At 49.7% G+C, this 21,482-nt stretch overlaps 1 protein-coding gene across 1 annotated transcript; it reads right to left on the bottom strand.

The window, feature by feature from the left end:
• Positions 1 to 5,135: 5,135 nt before the first annotated feature.
• Positions 5,136 to 21,143, bottom strand: SIN3B (SIN3 transcription regulator family member B). The gene is made up of 19 exons (XM_054650017.2): positions 20,983 to 21,143; positions 20,300 to 20,406; positions 19,390 to 19,543; positions 18,004 to 18,267; positions 17,497 to 17,640; positions 17,165 to 17,287; positions 16,601 to 16,690; positions 16,238 to 16,356; positions 15,393 to 15,600; positions 14,646 to 14,762; positions 13,946 to 14,184; positions 13,253 to 13,436; positions 12,461 to 13,055; positions 11,096 to 11,265; positions 10,082 to 10,255; positions 9,707 to 9,799; positions 9,331 to 9,425; positions 8,077 to 8,281; positions 5,136 to 7,674 (listed from the first exon to the last, which is right to left on the bottom strand). Exons 1-19 carry the CDS (start codon positions 21,091 to 21,093, stop codon positions 7,444 to 7,446), a joined length of 3,423 nt encoding a protein of 1,140 aa, XP_054505992.2. The 5' UTR covers positions 21,094 to 21,143; the 3' UTR covers positions 5,136 to 7,443.
• Positions 21,144 to 21,482: the final 339 nt, after the last annotated feature.

Here is a 21,482-nt window from a genome sequence, read left to right as displayed (position 1 = left end):
CAGGCCTGAAGTGGTTTAGGGCTGCACTTCATCCTCAGAGTGGCTCAAGTGACTCATCTGGGTCTCCTTCCTGCCCCGGAATATTCCTGGAAATAACAAATGTGGGGTTTGGTCTGCACACAAACAGAACCCACGCAGCTCAGCCCATGGAAATGCTGAGCATCCTCCCACGACAGAGACCTGAGTGGCTCTGTGGGTGAGCTGAGGTCCTTTCCTAGAGCCTGAGTCACATTTGCTGGTGCTACAAACAGGGAGATATCCCAGACACCAGAGCTGCAGACCACCCAGACCTGCCAGTGATGCCAGGGGGCTCCTGCAGCCCTGTGTTCTGGCAGTGCAAGGGTTTCAGTGTCAGCCTTGCAGCCTCCAGATCAGGCTGGGCCCTTCAGAGCTCCCTTTTATTCCCTTTTATTCCTGGCTAAACAGCACCAAGCTCCTGCACCTTTTAGTGCAGAGGATTGTTAAAAGTCCTCTGGGTTGGAGCTCTTTGCACTGGAAAGCAGCAGCAGGAGCACCATGACACACCAAGGGTGGGTGGCAGAGAGAGGAGATGCTTTGCTTCCTCTGATAAAGCACTGGGACAGGGAGAGCAGCTCCAAGCAGCAGGAAAGGGGCCTGCAAAGGGCACTCAGGAAGTCCCTGCTGGTGGGGAGATAATGGGGAGCTCCAGCCACTCCTGCCCCACAAAAAGCTGCTTTTCCCCACAGCTGAGCAGTCCCACCCTGCACAATCCCCACTCTGCCTGGGATAAGAACTCAGAGCAGCACATGGAGCTGCAAACAGCCCTGATGATGCTGTAACAGGGCCTGGCAGAGGTTAAATGAGCCTTAAGAGCCTTTGCTGCCAGGTTCCCCTTGCTCTAACCCCCAGAGCAGGTCCCTTCTGTGCTCTGCTCTGGGAAGCTCCTAAACCTTGGGTAGATGGTTGTTGATTGCTGCCCTGAGATGTGCAGGATGTCTCTGTTTCAGCCTGTGCAGCTGAAGAACGAGTCTGGACTCTTCACTTTTTGGTCTTGAGGTTGTTTATTAATTCTTATCTATAAAATTTTCTTTCTGCCCAGCTGAGATCTGCTCAGCAGGGCAGCCACAGGCACTCTTTGTGTTGTCTTTTTATACTACAAACTACATATAACATATTTACACTTAATTCCCAATACCTATCACCCATGTTAGACAGTGCACTTCTACTCTAAACCAATCCCAAAGTGCCAACATCACTGCAGAAAATGAAGAACAAGAAGAAGAAGAAAGGCTGGACACGCTCAGATTCCTCCATCTTGTCCCCATAACCCCCATACCAAAAAATCCTAAAATCTACATTTTCACCCTGTGATCGTTTTATTATTACATTGTTCAAATCTCTGTGACTTTCAGGTCCTCATACAAAGCTGGCAACTTGCACCAGGGGTCACAATCAAATCCCCAGGTGCTCTGGGCTGTGCCAGGGTCTCCAAGCCCCTCAGCAACTCTGGGCACCCAGAGGGATGCACTGAGCTCTGACACCTAAATCCTGTCCCATCTCCCGTGTCAGAGCCCCAGTGTGGCATGGGCCAGTGGGACAGGAGGTGCTGGGCTCTGGGCTGTGCTCTGCAGCCCTTGCCTGGCCCTGCAGGGAAGGAAGGAAGGACAGGAGCTGGAGCCCAGGCAGTAGGAACTGTGAATTTGCTTTGGCAAGCCGAGGAGCAGCTCGTTTCTTTCTCCTCGCCTCATGAATGGCCTCTTCTGTGAAGGTTGCAAATCTGAGCCTGGCTGCTGTTTGATGAGATTCTTCTATTCCAAGGAGAAAATGATCCTATTTCCTTTGCTTTCACCATATTCCCACATCCCTGTGCCGAGCGTGTCAAGAGGTGGAGTTGCACTGGCAGGGAGAGGGAAGATGCAATGTTAGATGTTTTGCTTTTGTGATTCTCTCAGGATTTATGAACCATTGCAGAATGACTCATGTGGCCACATATTTTCCATGCCTCAGCCAGGATCCTTTCCATGCTCTGTATGCAAAAAATTAGCCATAATCAGGTTCAGATAGTGTGCAAATCACAGCCCTGCTTCCTATGGGCAGGTCTCTGGAATGGAGCAGAGAGGGGTTACTCATCTCTGTATCCTTCATTTTTCAGATGCTGTGTGATCTTTAGTGACTGCCTTAGATGCAGAACAGCTTGCCTGAAAATTCTGATGCCAGAGGTTTGTCACGGCTTGTTAACATCTCTTTAAGTCGTGTGATCCCTGCCCTGTGGGGTAACAATTTGGTTTTAAAGTAATTCATTGTGCAATAGATCATCTCCTGGGAGCGGGGGCTCTTCCATTCCGTGGCTCTGAACCCAAAAGATGTAATGCTGGAAATCGGGCTGGGGATTTCAGAGCTCAGAGGGAGGGTGCAAACCCCACCTGGCCTGTCCCATTCATCTTGGAGGCTTGGAAGAGCAAACTGTGGTGGGTAAAGGATGGGATTCACTGCGGCTGCTCTGTTCCAGCAGCTCCAGGGGTTCCTGAGCAGCAGCTTGGAGCTGGTTCTGCAGGTTCTGCACGTTCAAGGTGCCCTCAAATCTCTGACACAGGTCCCCTCCTTCTCCCTGGGCCAGCCTGAGACTCTCCATGGCTCCAGGGAATCCTCTCCTCTCCTCCTGGTCGTGCCACAGCCCTCCCGATCCTCTGCGATCCCACCCTGGGTGATCCCAGACTTTCTCCCCAGCCCCACCCTGCTCAGGGAGGCTTTTCAGAGCTGCTCTTCTGCCTGCTGGCAGTTTCCACTTCACACCATTAAAGTCCACGTGAAGACATTTCCCAGGAAATGAAGCTTATTAACACCCCTACAGCTCAGTGCTCTGGAATAGCTTTTTGGGGGGCCTTTCTCAGTAAAACAGTGACAGTGGGGTGGGGGTTACCTGGTCTGACACAGCCTCATCATCACCATCATCATCATCATCATCATCATCATCATCATCATCATCATCATCATCATCATCATCATCATCATCATCATTCCTTTTCAGCATCAGGACCCTTTGGATTCATTCTTCATAAAGAATCCTCTTTAGCACAGGCTGGGAGTTGTTTAGTTAACTAGGAGTTTAATTAACTCCTCTTTAGCACAGGTTAGGAGTTGTTTACTTAACTAGTTTAGTTAACTCCTCTTTAGCACAGGTTGGGAGTTGTTTAGTTAACTAGGAGTTTAATTAACTCCTCTTTAGCACAGGTTAGGAGCTGCTAGAGTTTAATTTAGTCTGTGAATTGAATTCGTTAGTACTAATCCAGAGGAATGGCTAAAACATGAAGAAAACCTCAATTTGTGGTTGTATACAGTTCCAGTCTCTCTCACTGGTTCACAGCCTCAACTCTCCCAGTGCATCCCCGTGATGAGGAAACAATTAAAAAACATCCTGGAATGTTAAATGCTGAACTCAGGTACTCCCTTTAGCAACTCTAATTGTGCAAACCATTTGTACCTATCCCATCCTGCAAACCTGGAGGATGTTTTTAAGCTGTTTGCTGTTGTCCACTCCACTCCAAGATCTCTCATGTCACATCTGGCTGTGCAGCACAGGGACCGTCCCCTTTGTGAGAGGGCCAAGAGAAGACTTGTGCAAAGTGGGCAGTGTCCTCTGAGACCCCCCCACCACCATTTTAATCCAATTATTCTGTGCACAGAGGATTGTTCTGGGGAGAACAAGAGCTTGTTTCCCTGTGAGTGAGCAGGGGGCAGCCCAGAGAGCAGAGCTGCCTTTTGTTATGGCAACGGAAGTGTTGGGGATGATGTCAAGGAAACTCCTATCAGCTCTGGGTCACATCACTACAGCTTCATTTGCAAAATCCACTCATTCATGTGTCCTGCAGAGCTCACAGGGAGCACACTTAAACATGTTATTAGCCAGGAATTTGGGGAGGCTGAGGGAAAGTCGGGTGGAGGGTTATTTTCATGCTTGCACTTGTGTTGTCTTAACCTGTAGCAGATGTGCTTGTGGGGCTGGGAACTGGGATCAGCCCCTTCTCCTGAGCCCTGCTTGTGTTCAGTGAGGGATTCCTGGGGCTGTGCCTCACCTCAAAGGTGCTGCTAGGCAGGAACCAGGCTGCAAGAAGTCACTGCCTGGCAGGACACAACTCCAGAGCTGGAAGGATCCTACAAGGATCAAATCCAGCCCCTGGCCCTCAGCTTTGTGAGAGCTGAGCCTGGGCAGGGAAAAGCTGAAAAGGTCACAGAGCTGGGAGGGACCTCAGGGATGATCAGTGCAGCCCCTGTCCCTGCACAGACACCCCAAAAACCCCACCCTGAGCAGCCCTGAGGGCTCTGTCAGTGAGGGGCTGGGAACACAAACCCTGTGAGGAACAACTGAGGGAGCTGGGGGTGCTCAGCCTGGAGAAAAGGAGACTCAGGGGTGCCCCCATCACTCTCTGCAGCTCCTGAAAGGTGCCTGTGCTCAGCTGGGGCTGGGCTCTTTCTCCAGGAACTGACAGAACCAGAGCACACAGCCTCAACTGTGCCAAGGGAAATTCAGGTTGGATAGCAGGAAAAGGTTTTTTACAGAAAGGGTGATAAAGCTCTGGAATGGCTGCCCGGGGAGGTGGTGGAGTCCCCATCCCTGGGTGTGTTTAACAAAGCCTGGATGTGGCACTGGGTGCCAGGGTTCAGTTGAGGGGTTGGGGCTGGGTTGGACTCGATGATCTTGGAGGTCTCTTCCAACCCAGTGATTCTGGAATTCTGTGATTCTGTGAATTCTGTGTCCAAAGGCTCCTGGAGCTGTGGCAGCCTTGGCACCATTCCCTGGGGAGCCTGGGCAGTGCCCAGCAGCCTCGGGGGGCAGAACCTTGCCCTGAGCTCCATGCCAAGGCCTGGCCCAGCTCCAGCCTTTCCAATGTTTGCTTTGAGACCTCTCTGGTGGAACAACTGTGCCACCCCCTGGGCTCCCTGCTGCAGGAGAGGCTTTGGTGAGTGCAGCCCCAGCTCCTGCATTTTCCCTTTTCCATCAGCAGTGCACTGCTCACACCCTCACACAGCTGCATCAGCCTATCCAGGAACTTCAACCTTTCCACTGCATTTTTCTCCCATTTAAATTTCAATTTCAGGTAAAAACCAATCAATTCTGGGTGTTTGTCACAAAGTTTAAATTAGCTGGAAAAAAACGTAAAACAGTGAGAGCTGCAGACTTTTAAAATCAATATTTTATTTTACTTGAATGTGCAAATAAATATAAAAAAAACTACATTCAAGGAGCTGGCAAAGCAATTACAAGCCCAAAAGCAAAGATCCTTCAAACAAATGGAAGAACAAACTCTTGACTCAAGGTCGTGCAGTTACACAGCTGAAACCCTCAGACATGAACAAGCCCCTCTCAAACCTGCCTGATATTCCCTTCACATCCTCTGCTACTCTCAGCTTTGAGACAATAGCACTGGAAAGGGCAAAACTCTTGCTTAATCAGTTCAGATTATAAATTAAGGTTTACAAAATAAGGATGCTTAAAAATACCTGAAGTACACTTAGAATGGGTGATGGAACAGGACGGTGCCCAGGTTGTGTTGCCCACCTTGGGACACCTGGAATCAAATGCATTTTAAGCCACAAGTTGCCACCTATTTTCTAGTAAACAGTTTTCTGTATCATAAAACCATAAAATTTGGCACAATTGTCATCTCCACTGGGAGACAGCAGAGAGGAGAGCAGGACTGAGGTGTGTTTTGGTGAGCTGGCTGGAAAGGAAAGGGGGACACTGTGCTTGGCACTGGCCTTGTCCCCCTGCTCTCCCCAGCCCTTACAGAGCCTCGTGGTCTCTTATCACTGCAAGGAGGGCGGGAGAAGAACCTTCAGATCATTTCAGGAACCAAAGTTTAGCAGAGACCCAGCCCAGGAGAACACGGGCTCTTGAAAATCTCTGCTGGCAGTGGTTGTGCAAGTGGCCACGAATGCCAGAGAGTGGCCTCCCTCCTTCCCTCCCACAGATTATTTTGCAAAAAAGACAAAGACTTGGGACAGTTTTCTATTAAACATACCCCAAAGGCCAATTTTTCTACTGTCAAGTGAGACAATTGCGAAACCAGATGTCGTACAGTGGAAATAACCCAGGACAAATCCTACAGGCTGCTCCTTAGGTCTGGCAGAAATCATAACCTAAAAATCAAAGCCACAGAAAGTTTCAGGGGTGGGGGGGGGGTTATTGCCCCAAAAGCCAGGGAAAAGTTGGAAGCAAAGCTGAAAGGAGGCTGGGTATGCCTCAAAAATGTTAATTTTGTAATACACTCCACAGACAGTGTGCTTGCCCTCGGCCCCTGAAAAACAGGAGTGAAGAAGTCACAGTGGGGCTGCAGGACAGACACCAGTAAATTCCCTTGATTTCTCACTAGATTAACTCAGATGTAGTGTTCTGCAGGGATCAGGGCAGGCTGTGTTAGGCTTCATGGCAAAAAAAAGCTTCAATAGCAGTGTGGATGCTCGTCTAGGACGGTTGTGGCCGCATCTCCCTCTGCTCCTCGCAGATTCCCGTGTGTCCCTGCAAACCCAGCGCCGGTGCTGACCCAGCAGGGACAGGAGGGGCCGCGGGCCGGGTCTCAGCTCCCAGCTGTGCTCCGGGAGCTCCATCTGCCGCTGCCACCGAGGCGCTGCAGCCCCGCAGCGCCGGGGGCAGGGCCCGCACAGGGAAACGCCCAGCACTGGAGCTGCCCCCCAAACATGCAAAACACGAACCCAAACACCAGGCCAGACCTCGCAAGGGACGCTCCTCCCCGTGGATATTCCAGAAGGCAGAGTCTGCAGCAGCTCCTCAGCTCCCAGAGCAGTGCTGGCAGCTGAGGATTTCTGGCTGAGCATCACTCCCATCCCAGCACCACAGCTCAGGGGTCTTCCCTCAGCTGATGCTCCTGAACACTTGGTTGATGAAGGAGAGTCAGAGCCTTGAGTGCTGGCCATGCTCGTGTCAGTTTTGGCATTTTTCTCACCAGAGCACCAGGAACAAGAGTCATTTGTTGCCTTGTTGGGTCACAGGGATAATGAAGCCCCCCTGTGCCAGGGGCTCTCAGCCCTGCTGGCACTGCCAGGGTACAGTGAAGAGTTCTGCAGGCTCCAAGACAGCACAAAGTCAGGAAGATAGGGAATATCAAACCCTTGGAAGTGGAAGCAGCTGCCAGCATCTGCTCAAACACCAGCCCAGCTCCACCTCTCCAAAGCAGCCACTAGTGGTAGTTCACCCCCTCAACTGAGCTGGTCAGCAGTGGCCTAAAGCCAGGAAACTGCTAAAAAGTGTGTGGCAATGCCAAGAGCCCCCTTCCCATAAAAGCTTTTCAAAGTCTCTTCATGATGGCTGGAGGATTACACTGCAAGGAGACAAGTCTATGCCATATGGAAAATACATGATAATCCAAAGTAAAATGCTGCTTGGATAAATATCATTAATACATACATTGCATTCCCACCACTATTCTCATAGCCAATGTGCTTCACCAGCAGAGCTCTGGGTGCTCAGGGTGAAGCGGGACGGCGGCTGTACTGCACTCTGTATCTGTTCACTGGCACCCCATGGACATTCACTGTCTCACAGGTGGTTTTGCAGGGCACCATCTCCTCATCCTCATCCCCCATGAGCCAGTCTTGAACCACATCCATGGCCTCCATGGACACGTTCTCCTCCAGCCACCGGTTGTGCCACTCCTCGAACTGCTGGTGGTGCTTCAGCAGCACCACGGGCTGGACCTGGGAGGAGCAGGGCAGTAAAGATCACTGAGAGGCTCCTGGGGGAAAAGCCAAAGCCCTCAGCTCTACCGGAGGAGTGCAATGCTTTGGGAACGGCACCAACGGAAACAGGAAACCACAGACCGTTTAACCACCCCTATTTCCTAATGGCTGCCACTCCCACTTAAAATTTGCATGTAAAGAAAAGGCTGCTAAGCTAATCCAAAGTACAGAGCATTTACCAGCTGTCCTCTGTGTTACACCCAACACAGAGCAGTAACTTTTGGGTGCAGCTTGCAAGAACTCGGCCACAATTCCTGCAATTGGTACCGTGGAATCGGAATTATTGATACCTACACTTTGCCTCCCACCCCCAACCTCTGCTACCACCTGGGCTGAATGGGGAGCACAAGGGAGATGTACCTGCTTGGCTCTGCAGAGAGCTCCCCTCCTGTACATGTAATCCTCAGAGTTCATGATGAACATCATCTTGTGGGTGTTGAGTTTGAAGCGGCAGTCGACGTTGCAGGCGCTCTCCACCCCGATCAGGCGCTTCCAGGAGCTCTTGACCTCGCTGCGCAGGGCCCTCACCTGCTTGCACTGCCACTTGCGAAACTTCTTCAGGTTCCTGGAGCAAAACAAGGGTGACAAAGCATGTGTCACACATGTGTCACACCTGCTCAAGTGCTCCCCTCAGCTGACAGGGCTCACAGCACAAGTATGGGACTTGTATTCGCACGTTTTGTATTTCAGGCTCTCTCCGGGATCTTCCTCTGTATCCTCTGACAAATATTTAATGAAATGGGAACAAAATAGACCCAGAATCTCATCCAGAGTCCATCCTGCTCCATTCCAAACACAGCTCCATGAACAAACCTCAGTGCAGTGGTCACAAATTTCTCCTTTAGCATTCCCATGCAGCTCAGTGGCCTGGAGCAGCCCCTCAAAGGTGAGTGCATTCCCCCACGGTGTGGGATCTCAGCACATCGTTCCCGATGTCCAGAGATGCCAGGAGAACCCTTGGGGGTCTCAAAAATCCTGGAATGTTGCCAAGAGTGTTTGGTGGCTTGATTTTGATCCATCCACAGAAGTGACAAGAGTTTGAGGACAAGAGAATCACTTTAGAGTACAAGGTGTAAAAGAGACACATTTAGAGGGTGAGATATAGACTTTAAGGTTTTTGGTACAGGGGGGTTATGGAGACAAGATGGAGGGATCAGGGCGTGTCTCGTCCTTCTTCTTTCTTCTTCTTGTCCTCCATCTCCTGTGATGATGTTGGCACTTGGGGATTGGTTTATGGTGAAGGTGCACTTGTTAACATGGGTGAAAAGCATTGGGAAATAAAGGTAAATATTGTGTACGTAGATTTTAGTATAAAAAGACATGACCGCCCCGTGGGTGGTCAGAGAGTGCCTGTGACTGCTTGCAGATCAGACCTCTGTTGGGCAGACAGAAAATTTTGTAGATAAGAAATAATAAACAACCTGAAGACCGAAAAGCTGAAGAGTCCAGACTCGTCCTTTGAATTGCGTCCACCCAAGAACCACCCTGCCCGTGTGGGGGCACAGACAGACAGACAGACAGACCCGACACCACGGTGGCACAGCAGCCAAAGCCCTGGCACAGGGGCAGGGAGGAGGCAGCAGCAGGTGTGGCTCAGGGCAGGGAGCAGCTCACCTTTGCAGAAAGACCGGTTTCAGGAGGAAGCCATCGTTCTGGTTGTTGGGAGCTCCTTCCACCCCAACGTACTGCTCCATGTAGTTTGCCAGGTGCTACACAAGGGAGACAAGTTCCAGTGAGATTTCACTCCATCAGGACAAACATCACTGCAAAGAACCTGTTTATTTCCAAGCTGATCATTCTGAGGCTGATTTAGGTTGATCCTCTTTTGCTAAAGCACCATTTCTGTCAGTGACCACAGCCCACCCTCCAGGCCAACTTGTCCTCCTGGCAAAGCCTCACAGTTTGGAACAATAAAGCAGGGAAATGAGTTTTCCTCATTCTTAGACATCTGCTCTGTGCTACCCAGACTCCATGGTCACTGTGGTGTTACCTGGACCTCCACAGGATCTTCTGTCTGGGTTTCTTCTGTATCCAGCAGCTCTATGGTCATGATCACCTGTCCTTTCCTCTGGAGAAACATGACCTGGGATAAAGTTACAGAAAATATTTGCCATAGGGGTTCACAATAAAATGCTGCATATTCACAAGCCATTTGGACAGCAAATAGAAGCTAGGAGAGAAGCAGCAGGGCTTCTCAGTGAGCCACAATGTCCCCTCACTGCCTGGGCTCTGATTTTGGTACCTTCTCTCCATATTGCTCACTCTCTCACCTTGAAGCTTCCAAACCCAACTTTGAAATGTCACCTGAGAGATTTCCTGAAGTTTTTCAGTGATTCTGTGACATTCCCTGGCAGCAAGGCCTCACCTTGAAGCAGTTCTCATCTGCCATGCACCGTTCAGCCTTCCACTGGTAGCTGGTCTCCTTTGCTGCCCGCACACAGCGCGATGACAAATTCCCCCCAGCAGCTCCTCGCTTCCTCTCGTTCAGGTAGAGCTCAACCACCTTCAAGCAGATGTCATCGCTCACTAGATGGTGAAGCTTCCATTAAAAAAAGGGGGAATTCAGTCAGCAAGCCTGGGCCAAGAGGTAACTCCAGTGTGTCATGAAAGGAGGGTAAAATTCAGCATGGCATCACACTCAGCTGAAGCAGCAAACTCCAGAGACTTCCCACATTTCACTCTCTTTTTCATGACTTTGCAATGAAAGGAAGGGAGGAGAGTGAGGGGCTAATGTGCCTGAACTATAAAACACAGCTGGGAGACAGACTTGAGTAAGAAGGACCTGACATTTTTTGTGTTGCCTTACATGTATGTTACTATAGGACACAAAACATTAACCACTGCTCTCAAGGTGAAGAAAAGGGAAGTTTATTTTCTGATTTTAACATTTATAGTTTTCCAAAGGTGACAGTGGATTGGAGGGTGAAAGTGCCTCCTCTCCAATGACACTGGACAAACTAAGAGTCTATCAAATTTTTCTTCTTCTATAAAAGAATGCAAACCAGTAATTATTTACAGAAAGCGTGTGAGAAAGCTTGTTACAAGAATGTAAACATTAGAAAATCTTAAAAAATCAGAACGATGGATGCATTTTGAGCATGGCAGGATTTTGAAAAGACTGGAACAAAAAAAAAAAAAATTGGGAAAGACCAGAAAGAATAAACCCCCTAAGATGGTTTTTGTATGGAAGCCAAATTCCCTCACTAAACTTCTGCTGGGGCATTTCCCTGTCAGATTTAAGTTTTCTCTGGATTTGCTCTGAGCTCAGTGCCCGTTGCTCTGCAGGGCACTGGGAGAAGGCTGCCAGTGAGTGAGGGGAGATGAGCAGAGCAGAGCAGAGCAGAGCAGAGCAGCCCAGCCCAGCCCAGCCCAGGCTCACCTGGCGCACGATGTTCTGCACCAGTTTGTCCATGGTGAAGCCGATGTAGGCGTGGATGGTGAACATCTCCCTCAGGGTGTCCTCGTACTGAGTGGGGTCAATGTTCCCATCCAGGAGGCTCCTCACCATGTCCAGGAAGGCTGGGTAGTACTCCTCCAGCTCCACCTCACCTGGCATGGGGAAAGGGAGTTCATGTCACACACACAACAGGCAGAGTGAAGTCAAGCAGTGCAAGAGGCAGCATGTCACAGACACATTTTATGAAAAATCCTTTTGCTAGGATCTTTAGCTCCTGAGAAGCTGAGAGGCCTCAGAAAATAAATGTAAACAATGGTTATCTGCTGCTGTGGAATGCAAAAGGTGCATCTGTGATTGGTCTCATGTGGTTGTTTTTAATTAATGGCCAATCACAGCCCAGCTGTCTCAGACTCTCTGGTCAGTCACAAGATTTTATTATCATTCCATTTCTTTCTATTCCTTGCTAGCCTTCTGATGAAATCCTTTCTTCTATTCTTTTAGCATACCTTTAATATAATATATATCATAAAATAAAAAATCAGCCTTCTGAACCATGGAGCCAAGATTCTCATCTCTTCCCTCATCCTGGGACCCCTGAGAGCACCACCACAGCAGCACTGCTCAAGAACCACAAAACCCAGAGCAGGGAGAGATATGAGAGACAGGAGAGTGACGTTACAGGCAGGAGAGTGACGTTACAGGCAGGAGAGTGACGTTACAGACAGGAGAGTGACGTTACAGGCAGGAGAGTGACGTTACAGGCAGGAGAGTGACGTTACAGGCAGGAGAGTGACGTTACAGGCAGGAGAGTGACGTTACAGGCAGGAGAGTGACGTTACAGGCAGGAGAGTGACGTTACAGACAGGAGAGTGACGTTACAGGCAGGAGAGTGACGTTACAGGCAGGAGAGTGACGTTACAGACAGGAGAGTGACGTTACAGGCAGGAGAGTGACGTTACAGACAGGAGAGTGACATTACAGACAGGCAGATCCCTGCCAGCTGCCCTGACAGGCTGGGACAGTTTTTCTCATGCCCTCCCAGGAGTGCCCTGGGCAATAACTATTTCTTTGTGGGGCTGTTTACATTGTAAATCAAAGTAACAGATTCCTACAGTGAGGTACCTGGGAGCAGCTGAGCACAGCGTTCAGGAAGTCTCTGTGCAGCAGCCTGGGACACCCTGAGTGCCCTGCTGAAGGAGCTGTGCCCACAACTCACCAGCACAGCAGAGGATTGCACCTCCAACCCCCCTCCCAGAGCTGCCTGCTGGCCCTGGTGACTCAGACAAACACAATGGAGCACTGGCACCCAGAGCATTATGAATGAACTAAGCCCTGCATTATTCTTACTTGGTTGTTTGAGTCTTAGCTCCATGGCTGGATCATTGGTTTTTTCTTTCCTCCCTTCACAGAGGAGCTTCTCTCTCTCTTTCTCAGTCCTGTATTCCAGAAGCTGCTTCTGGGCCTGGCGATAAATCTTGAGGAGCCTGGAGCACAGAGTCTGGTGAAGGCGTAGGAAGAAATACCAATTATTATTGACAAAGAAGAGGCTGTAAACATCATCCAGGGTGTTGTGGGACTCAGCAGCTGTCACATCACAGAAGGTGGCTTTGGTCTCCAAAGGACTGCTTGGAGGCCCAGGCACGTGTTTTTTCCGCAGCTCAGGAGTATCCAGGTTCTGGCCCTGGTGGTTTTCTCTGTCCTCATCTGTTGATTCCTCAGAAATGTTGTGTTCAGGTGGCTGAGAGAAGAACAGCTCAGGTATGAAGTGATGCACAATCTGCCTGATGGTTGCCTGATCCTCCTTTTGGATGGTGGGCTGCCTTTTCACATAATAGCTGATAAGAGATGCTGCATCTTCCAAAATCTGCTTGTCTTCATAGATGAAGATAAGATGAGGCTCATTTGTGGATGAACTCCTCCCCTCTGAATGCTGCTCCTGATGCTGTAATCAAGAGACAAACAGATAAAGATCCTTCCAATTCCTGCCAGGAGGAGTAACCCAGTGTAACACTGTGCTAGGGACAGCTGCTTTTGACCCAATTTCCAACCAGTTCCACACGGTCCCAGGTGCTGTGGACACACCTGGCTGACACCAGTAAGGCAGGGAAGGGAGGAGGGCTCCCTCCCTGTCACACCCACCTCGTCATAGACACTCTCAATTTCATTCAGCAAGCTCTTGGAGCGCAGAGCTTTGGTGTCATTCTGCTTGAAGTTGACAGCCTGGTGATCCAGGGATTTCAAATAGGCCTTCTCATACTGCTCCCTCCAAATCTTGTTGAAGCCCTGCTGGGCCTCCCTCCATTCTTCCTCTTTTGCTTTCAATCTGCATAAATGAACAGTCTACATCAGTTCAGACAGACAGGCACAGAAACACACCCAGAACATTTTAATGTAGCCAACTGTGGTGCAGCAAGAAGTTTTCAATGGAAAACTGGAATTGATTCCTGGAAGCAATAAATAAATTTGAAAAAGCAGCACCAGTGATGATGAGTTAAAACAACACCTAGAGAATCACAAAACCACTCAGGTTGGAAAAGACCTCTGAGATCATCAAGTCCAACCTTTGATCAATCACTGCTTTATCAATAAGACCAGACCACCATGTGCCATGTCCAGTTGGTTTTTGAACAGCTCCAAGGATGAAGACTCCACCACCTCCCTGTGCACCCCCTTCCCATCTATAACAACCCTTTCTGTGAAGAAATTACCCCTGACTTCCAACCAGAACTTCCAGCAGCACAGCCTGAGGCTACACCCTCACATTTTACTGTTTAAAAATGCTTTAAAAATCCTTTTCCAACTTCTTAAAGAACACAACACAATGGGAATTACCTCTTGAGAACCACAGGGACAGCAGTAACTGGGTTTTTCTTCAGACTCTCGATGATCTCTGGTGCTTTGTCGCCGTAGATGCGGTAGATGGCCCGGCGCTGGATCACTTCTGACGTTCCTCCCAAACAATCATCCAGGCGAAATTTCTCCTGGTCCTCCTGGCTCAGGCGGGACAGTTTCTTCTGCACACTCTCCAGCACACGGATTGTGGCTAAATTGGTCTCCAGGACAACATCCAGCTGTTGAGAGTTGCCAAAAATCAGGGTCAGAACAGGCAGAGCAGGAACACGGAGAGCAGCAGCAGCAGCAGCCGCCCAGGTTTGTGGAAGGTGTTGCAGCCCCACAGGGTGGAGCCAGGAAGCAGCAGGAAGGTTTTTACTGGAAACCAAACCTCTGCCAGCTCTCCCAAAGGTCACATGCAATTTAGAACTGGATTCATGCCTAGGAACAAGTATTAGACCCCAAGCAGAGCACATCAAACTCCATCTCAAACCAACAAACACCAACAGAACTTTCAAGTCTAGGAAGAACTATAAGATTCCAAGCACAGCATATCAAACTCCATCTCAAACCAACAAACACCCAGCAGAACTTTCAGGAATTTCACCCAATCAGAACTTTCAGGCCACTCATTAAATCAGCAAAATCCAGAGGTTTTGCTTTCTGAGGGAGCAGAGAGGGAGCAGAGCAGCACAGGTACCTCAAAGCGCTCGTCCTCGCAGCGGTGCAGCTGCTCCTCATATGGAGTCTTCTTGGAGCTGACAAAAGTGGAGTCCTCAGACCAGGATGGAAATGAAACCCAGGTATCATTTAACACCTGCAACAGTGCAGACATGACATTGAGCAGGGCCTTGTGAGCCCAGAGCTGGTCTCATGGGGTTTTGTCTCTTGTATTTTGCACAATTCTTTCCTGAGGTTCTGTAGGACGTGCCAGGCCTAATTCCCAGGTCACTGCTCCCCATATTTGAGGTCTGTGTGGAACTGCAGGGCCCTGTTCAGAAAACTCAACACTTTCACTATCACTTCACAAACAGAGATCACTCTGCAGTGATCAGCAGCTGTAAATACAGGAGACAGAGCTCCCCACAACAGCAGGAATGGCACCTCAGGCACTGCCTCATGGGGCTCTTCCAGAGAAAAACTCTTCCCAAAGGCCATACTGGCCCACTGCAAGAAAATTAATACCAGGATATTACCAATATACCAATATTCTTTTCTGTCTACAGGAATAAATTTCTGTCTGCACACAGACTCAAAAGGTATTAGAAATGTGATTTGAGAAAGGTTTAGATAAAATCAGTGAAATGTGGGCATTATTTCAATAAATTGGCTGAATAAATTGAATTAGCACTGAAAAGGGGACTCCACATGCAGCAGCTGTGGCACAAACCGCCCCACTCTGATTTTTATGTGTGTTCAGGGATTGAAGAGCCTGATCCCAGAGTACCTCCTTGCAAATGGCTGTTCTCCCACTGCACTTTGGCTGCTGGTAGGTTTTTGGGAGAGCCCTGTAACTGGATCCGATGCGTTTGCAGGAGGCGTAATCGATTTCCCGGCTCATTCCGTCCCCAGAGCGGTCGCTCAGAGGAGAAGCAAAGGAAAGCTCTTTCACCCCAAGGAAGGACTTGAACTGTGCAAAGAGTTCTGGGAATTTCCTTCAAAAAACACAAGGATTTTGTTATTTCAGTGTGACAGTTTTAGGGTGGTTAATGCGTGTCATAAAAGGGAGGCAGAAATATCTCAACAAACTCAGCAGTGCAGGGAGAAATCTTTCACCAACATCTCACCTCTGTTATCATTCTCTCTGAATTGCTCTAGGGTTTGGTTTGTTTTTACTTAAGGTAGGAAAATTATTTCCCTTCACCACACAAACACTCCCCCCCTTAAGTGCCTGAGGAGAAACTGATCCTTGCCATTTGATTCTCCCTCTCCTGCTGCAAGCCAAACAGCTCAGGAGGCTCCCAGCAGAGCTGGACCTGTTTATCCTTCCCAGCTGCTCTCAGATTTCATGTTTATACCTTTATTACACTTTGAGATATTAAATGGGGAGTGTGAACAGACAGAGGAAAATATCTTCCTCACAATACTCATTAAGAGCTGTATAGATAAATTTAAAGGTTCAGATTTTATTACTCCTCATTTTGGATTAAACTTCATTTTCTTGCCTGCTATCCAGGAGATACTTCGAAGTTAAATCCAAAACTTTTTTCCAGAAGTTGACAATGTGCCCAAAAAATAACAGAGTAGGACCTACAAAGTACCAGAGGGCAGAGAGGCAATTTAGTAACTTACCCTAAAAAGGGTGTAACAAGCTGGAGCAACTCAGAGCCAGAGACCAACTCCTGGTTGAAGAGAGCAATGCAACGGAGAAAATTCTCATAGACCTCCTGACTCTTGAGCACCCTGCGCACCTGCAGCAGTTTGGAGAGATGATCACAGCACCTGAATGCCACTTGCATTGAGAAAATTATTCATTATCAGTCTATTCATCTTCCAAACCCACTTATTTGAATTTTTGTTGGTTTTTCTATACCTGAAAAGTCAGGGAATGTCTTAAGTGTTGACACATAAATTGTACAGAAAACCAACAAACTAACAACCATATAAAAAGCTGAAGGTAAGTCCAGAGAAAGTGAGAAAAGGACAAATGCTGACCTTGTCAAAGAAGGAAAACTCTTGCAGTGTCCCATATTTCCCCACTGTTGCAACTGACAGATCTTTGGTACCTCGCAGCTTCATTTTCTTCTGTTAAAAGAACAAGCAGTTATATTTAAAATGTTGTGACTCAAATGCCATCAAATTCCACTCTGTTGACACAGAACAGTTCCCTGCAAAGGCTGAGACCCTGTATTTCCCCAGCAGTGATCTGGCATTGCTGTGTCACGTCCTCACAGCAATCTCTGTCAAATGTCTCCCAGCTAAGAAAAAACAACAAAAAAAGAGAATCACTTGAGATTCTGCATTGAAGCAATAAATTGTCCCCTTCCAGGGCCAATACTTAGCACAGAAGCTTGTGATATTTAGTATCAAACATGTTACCACACACATTTAAGCAAGCATTAAAAATTCCCTTTTTCTACAGCAATTAAAATAACTCAAAATTTTCTGTCTCATACACCTACATACATCAAAGACACTACTCATTACACCTTTATCTCTCAGCAATTACTAAGCACAAGTAATGAAGGTTTTTATGAGTTTTTACTTGCTGGAAGATACCTTTGCTGGGCCAGAAACAGGACGCAGCAGCAGCGGCCTGGATCGCTTCTTGCTGTGCTCCAGATTCTTCTCATGCTCGGTTTTCTGGACACTGTTCACTTCACATGGTCCATTTCCTGTGAACTGAAGTAAATAAATAATGATTTCAACATTCTCCTCTCAAACAAAGAATCCTAACAGGACACAGAGCATGTGGTTAAGTCACCTGTTCTGAGAAAATCCAAACAATGAAGAGGAGCAAGGTTCATTACTGGCTGTATGATTTTCCATGTTTTGCATATTCTACATGCAGACAAGAGCATTCAATATCCTGCCCTGCTCTCAGCACATACCAAAGACCTTTTTGCCTCTGGGAGGAACTGTCCAAACTCTGAGAGCAGATCCTCCTGTCCCCGGAACAGATTGGCCACTTCAGTGAACACTTCCTCCTCTGACATGCCCCGGAAGGGTCGGCCCTTGGTGTTCAGCTGCTCCTTCTGAAAAGATACACACAGATGTTCAACAGGGTCAAAAGATCCTGCACTCTGCCAGAAAACTCACCCTGAGCCAAAAACATGAATGCCACAGAACTTGAAAGGACTCTGAGGCAGCCCCAGGCTCTTACAGGGCCTCTTCGCACACAGGATCACAAAATCAGCTGGAGGTGAGTAAAGACAAGTCTGGCTACAACCTCTCTACACCCCACAGTTTTCACATTTTTTGTCATTTCCTGTGAATATTTATGAAGACAAGTGCTTGGGAACTTTAACTCTGTTCAACAGGCAGAGATTAAATTTGACAACCACAATTCCAACAGCTCCAGTGCCAACCCAGCGCCTCTACCACAGGAGACTTTTTACCTGGTAAGTGTGAAGAATTTCTAGAAAGGATCTGTAAATCTCTGGATGGTCAAGGAAACGTGTTTTGATCTTATTCACGTAACTGATGGCATTATTGAACTCCACAGAATCAGATTCCAAGGGAATTTGGGATTTATCCTCTTTGTAGGGAAGCTGCTGCCGGAACTCCTCGGAGCAGTCGCTGTGGTTGTGGGAATTCTCCTGGGAGTAGTGCAAGACCAGCCCACTGCCAGGGAGTGCACTGGGAACAGGCTCTGGGGGCACCTAGGGGCACAGGACACATGAGATGGGTTGGAAAAAGATCAGGGATCAGCTCAACAACAAACCAGCAGCAGGGCTGGCAAGGTCTCCAGCTAAAAAAATACGGTCACGTGAAGAAGGAAGAAAAAGTATTTCAGTCACCAATCAATTTCCCTACCTGGTTTATTAACTCCACCTGTTAAAATAATGCCTGAAGTTCTCCCTGCTGTAGGAACCACCTGATTTGTGGCTGTCACAGCCTTATTATGACTTGAGAGGCTGCACCAAACACCAGTGCAGGTTCTGCTGCCACTGGTTATTGCAGAGGAGCTGCCAGTTTTAAGGGGCATATTAAACATAACCCCCTTACAGGTCTTAATTCCTAAATAACACAGAGATCTGAGGGAGCTGGGATTTAAAAGGTAGTTCCTTCTGCTAAATGGAGTTAAACCACAAGTTTATCAGCAGAATTCAGTTTATGGCTCCATTTCAGCTCCACAACCACACAATAACAACAAAAACCAAGCAGGGGTAACACCCATCTGTATCCCAGCAAGTGTTTCACACCAACAGAACCTGAGGGGGATCTTAAAGATCCATCATCTTAAAGGCCTTTCCCAAGGTAAACAATTCAATGATTTCACAGTTCTTTTTCCTGTTTCCTAAACAAGTTTCCTGGTTTCTCAGTGGAAGACTGGAAGTGCAATTCTTCCAGGATCACCCTTTGAAATTTGCCACTACCCACAACCCGTATTGGGAACCAATTTAACAATGTCAAGCCAATTACAATTTCAGTAATTGGCTTGATGTTGTTGAATTTCACTTTCCAAACATGGCTGAAATATTTGGTGTTGCAGTGGTGTTTCCATGCAGAATCATCATTCCTGTGTAAGTCAAACTACCTGGTTTGAGAATAAATCAGGGGTTGGATCTAGGTAATCTTTAAGGTCCCTTCCAACCTAAAGCACTCTGTGATTCTTTGAATAAACATTTAAATTTATATTACACTCATTGTCACAGGTTTGAAAACCATCTAAAACCATTAGCAACGTGCACTACACATAAATCTGCACAGCCTGAACTGTGCAGACATGTCCAGTGACACACAGAAGAGTTTATTTAGGGAATAAGAGCTCTGGAACCTACCTGACTATTCAAAGGTGACTGTATACTTAATTTCCCATTCTTTGGAATTTCTATCCTGTAGCCCAGAGGGAGAAATGCATTGAATCCTACAATGAGGTCAGGATGCTCATGGAAAAGCTGAGAAACTCGTCGGATCACTCCAGGTGTGTCAATGCTAAAATTGAGAGGGGTTTGTTACTTTTTTATCCAAATCAGAAACACAAGTTAAGCCCAGAAAATGCCAAGAGAAATGCAAAGTATCTGGTAACTTAAGGATGCAATTCTTTTTAAAAAAAATTAGCCCAATTAGAGAGAATGAGCACTGCAGCTTCACCCTGGGAATGTTATCCATGGAGAGGAGGGAGGAGTGTGCAGGTTGGCAAAGGGGCAGGACAGACAGACAGACAGCACCTCCAGGGCTGGCAGGTCACAGGTTCTGCTCAGGCTACCTCACCTATTTCCCAGATCTGTGTTTCAGAGTGGAAAGCAAAAGCAGATTTGCTTTCTCCTGTGGATTGCACCTCTGGAAAATTATGGGATGGGGAGAAATACTCCAGCTTCACAGGACTGCACCACTGTGGGACAGGGCAGGGACTGTGCAGAGGGGGAATGATGGGGTGAAAGCTGGGGGAGTCTGCACAGACCCCACAAAGGCTGAAACCTGGGGGAAGAGCTGGAGCTGGGCCAGGCCTTGGCATGGAGCTCAGGGCAAGGTTCTGCCCCCCGAGGCTGCTGGGCACTGCCCAGGCTCCCCAGGGAATGGTGCCAAGGCTGCCACAGCTCCAGGAGCTCCCAGGGCTGCTCAGGGTGGGGTTCTTGGGGTGGCTGGATTTGATCCCTGAGGGTCCCTCCCAGCTCAGGATATTCTGAGGTTCTGTGAAAGGCTGAGGAGCTCCCCAGAGCACCCAGGGGGGCAGGACCTTGGCTTTACCTCTGGCTCTTGAACTCCTTCATGATCTCCAGGAAGCCGTTGTAGGTGGCGGGGTCACTGCCAAAGCGAATCTTCACCTGGTCCAGGTAGGAAAGGGCATCCTCCACCTGTGGGGGAGAACACGGTGAGCCCAGGCAGGGGAACCGGCCCCGGGGGAGCCCCGCAGCACCGGGAAGGGCACTCGGTACCGGTGAGGGGCCCGAGGCCGGCAGGCCCCGGTGGCTGCCCGGGCTCGGGGGTGTCAAGGCACGGACGGGAGCACGGTACCGGGAGCCGGGAACAGGTCCCTGGGGAGGATGACCGCGGTACCAGAGAGAACAGCAGGGACGAGGAGAGCGGCACGGCCCAGGGGAGGGGGGAACAGGCCCGGGGAGCCCTCACGGTACCGGGGGAACAGGATACGGTACCGGGGGGAAAGGATGCGGCCCCAGGGGACCCCATGGAAGCAGCGGAGGAGGGAGGGGAAGCCCCCGGCGCGATGAGGACAAGCCCCCAGGACACCCCCCGATACCGGCGGGTGAGGGACAAGCCCGAGGGGACGAGTTCGGCACCGCGGCCGGGACAGGGCAGGTCACGGCGGGGGCGGGCGGGGCCGTCCCGGGGGGGCTCGGAGCGGCCATTCGCGGGGGCGGGGAGGGTAGGGAAGGGGCGATGGCGGCCGCTGGGGCGGCCCCCGCACTCACGTGCACCGGCAGCTTCTCGTGCGGCGCGGCCCGGCCGCCACCGCCGCTGCCCCAGCGCGGGGCGCTGCCCCCGCCAGCCCCGCGGCCGCCGCCGCCGCCCCCCGCCGCCATGTTGGATTCGGGCGGGCGAGCGCGGCCCCGGCGGCGCGCGCGGCCGCTGCGTCAGCGCGCACGGCCCAGGCCACGCCCCCCCGGGGCTCCGGCCTCTGATTGGCCACGCCCTGTGATAAACCACGCCTCCTTAGCGACCGCACTGTGTTGCCACGCCCCTGTCCATCAGGCCACGCCCTTGTTAGTGACAGGCCACGCCCCCAGTGCGGCTTCCGGCCGTTCGAGCGCTGGGGCGGGAGCGGCGCCTCAGGGAGCGCCTGAGGGAGCGGCGGTACCGCGGCGGGGCTGAGGGGGAACAGAGCCCGCGGAGGAGCCCCGGGGGCTGCGGCGGGACTGAGGGGGAACAGCGCCCGCGGAGGAGCCCCGGGGGCTGCGGCGGGACTGAGGGG

Source organism: Agelaius phoeniceus, chromosome 29, assembly GCF_051311805.1.
Source record: "Agelaius phoeniceus isolate bAgePho1 chromosome 29, bAgePho1.hap1, whole genome shotgun sequence".
Taxonomy (NCBI): Eukaryota; Metazoa; Chordata; class Aves; order Passeriformes; family Icteridae; genus Agelaius; species Agelaius phoeniceus.
This window is presented reverse-complemented; position numbering and strand designations above follow the sequence as displayed.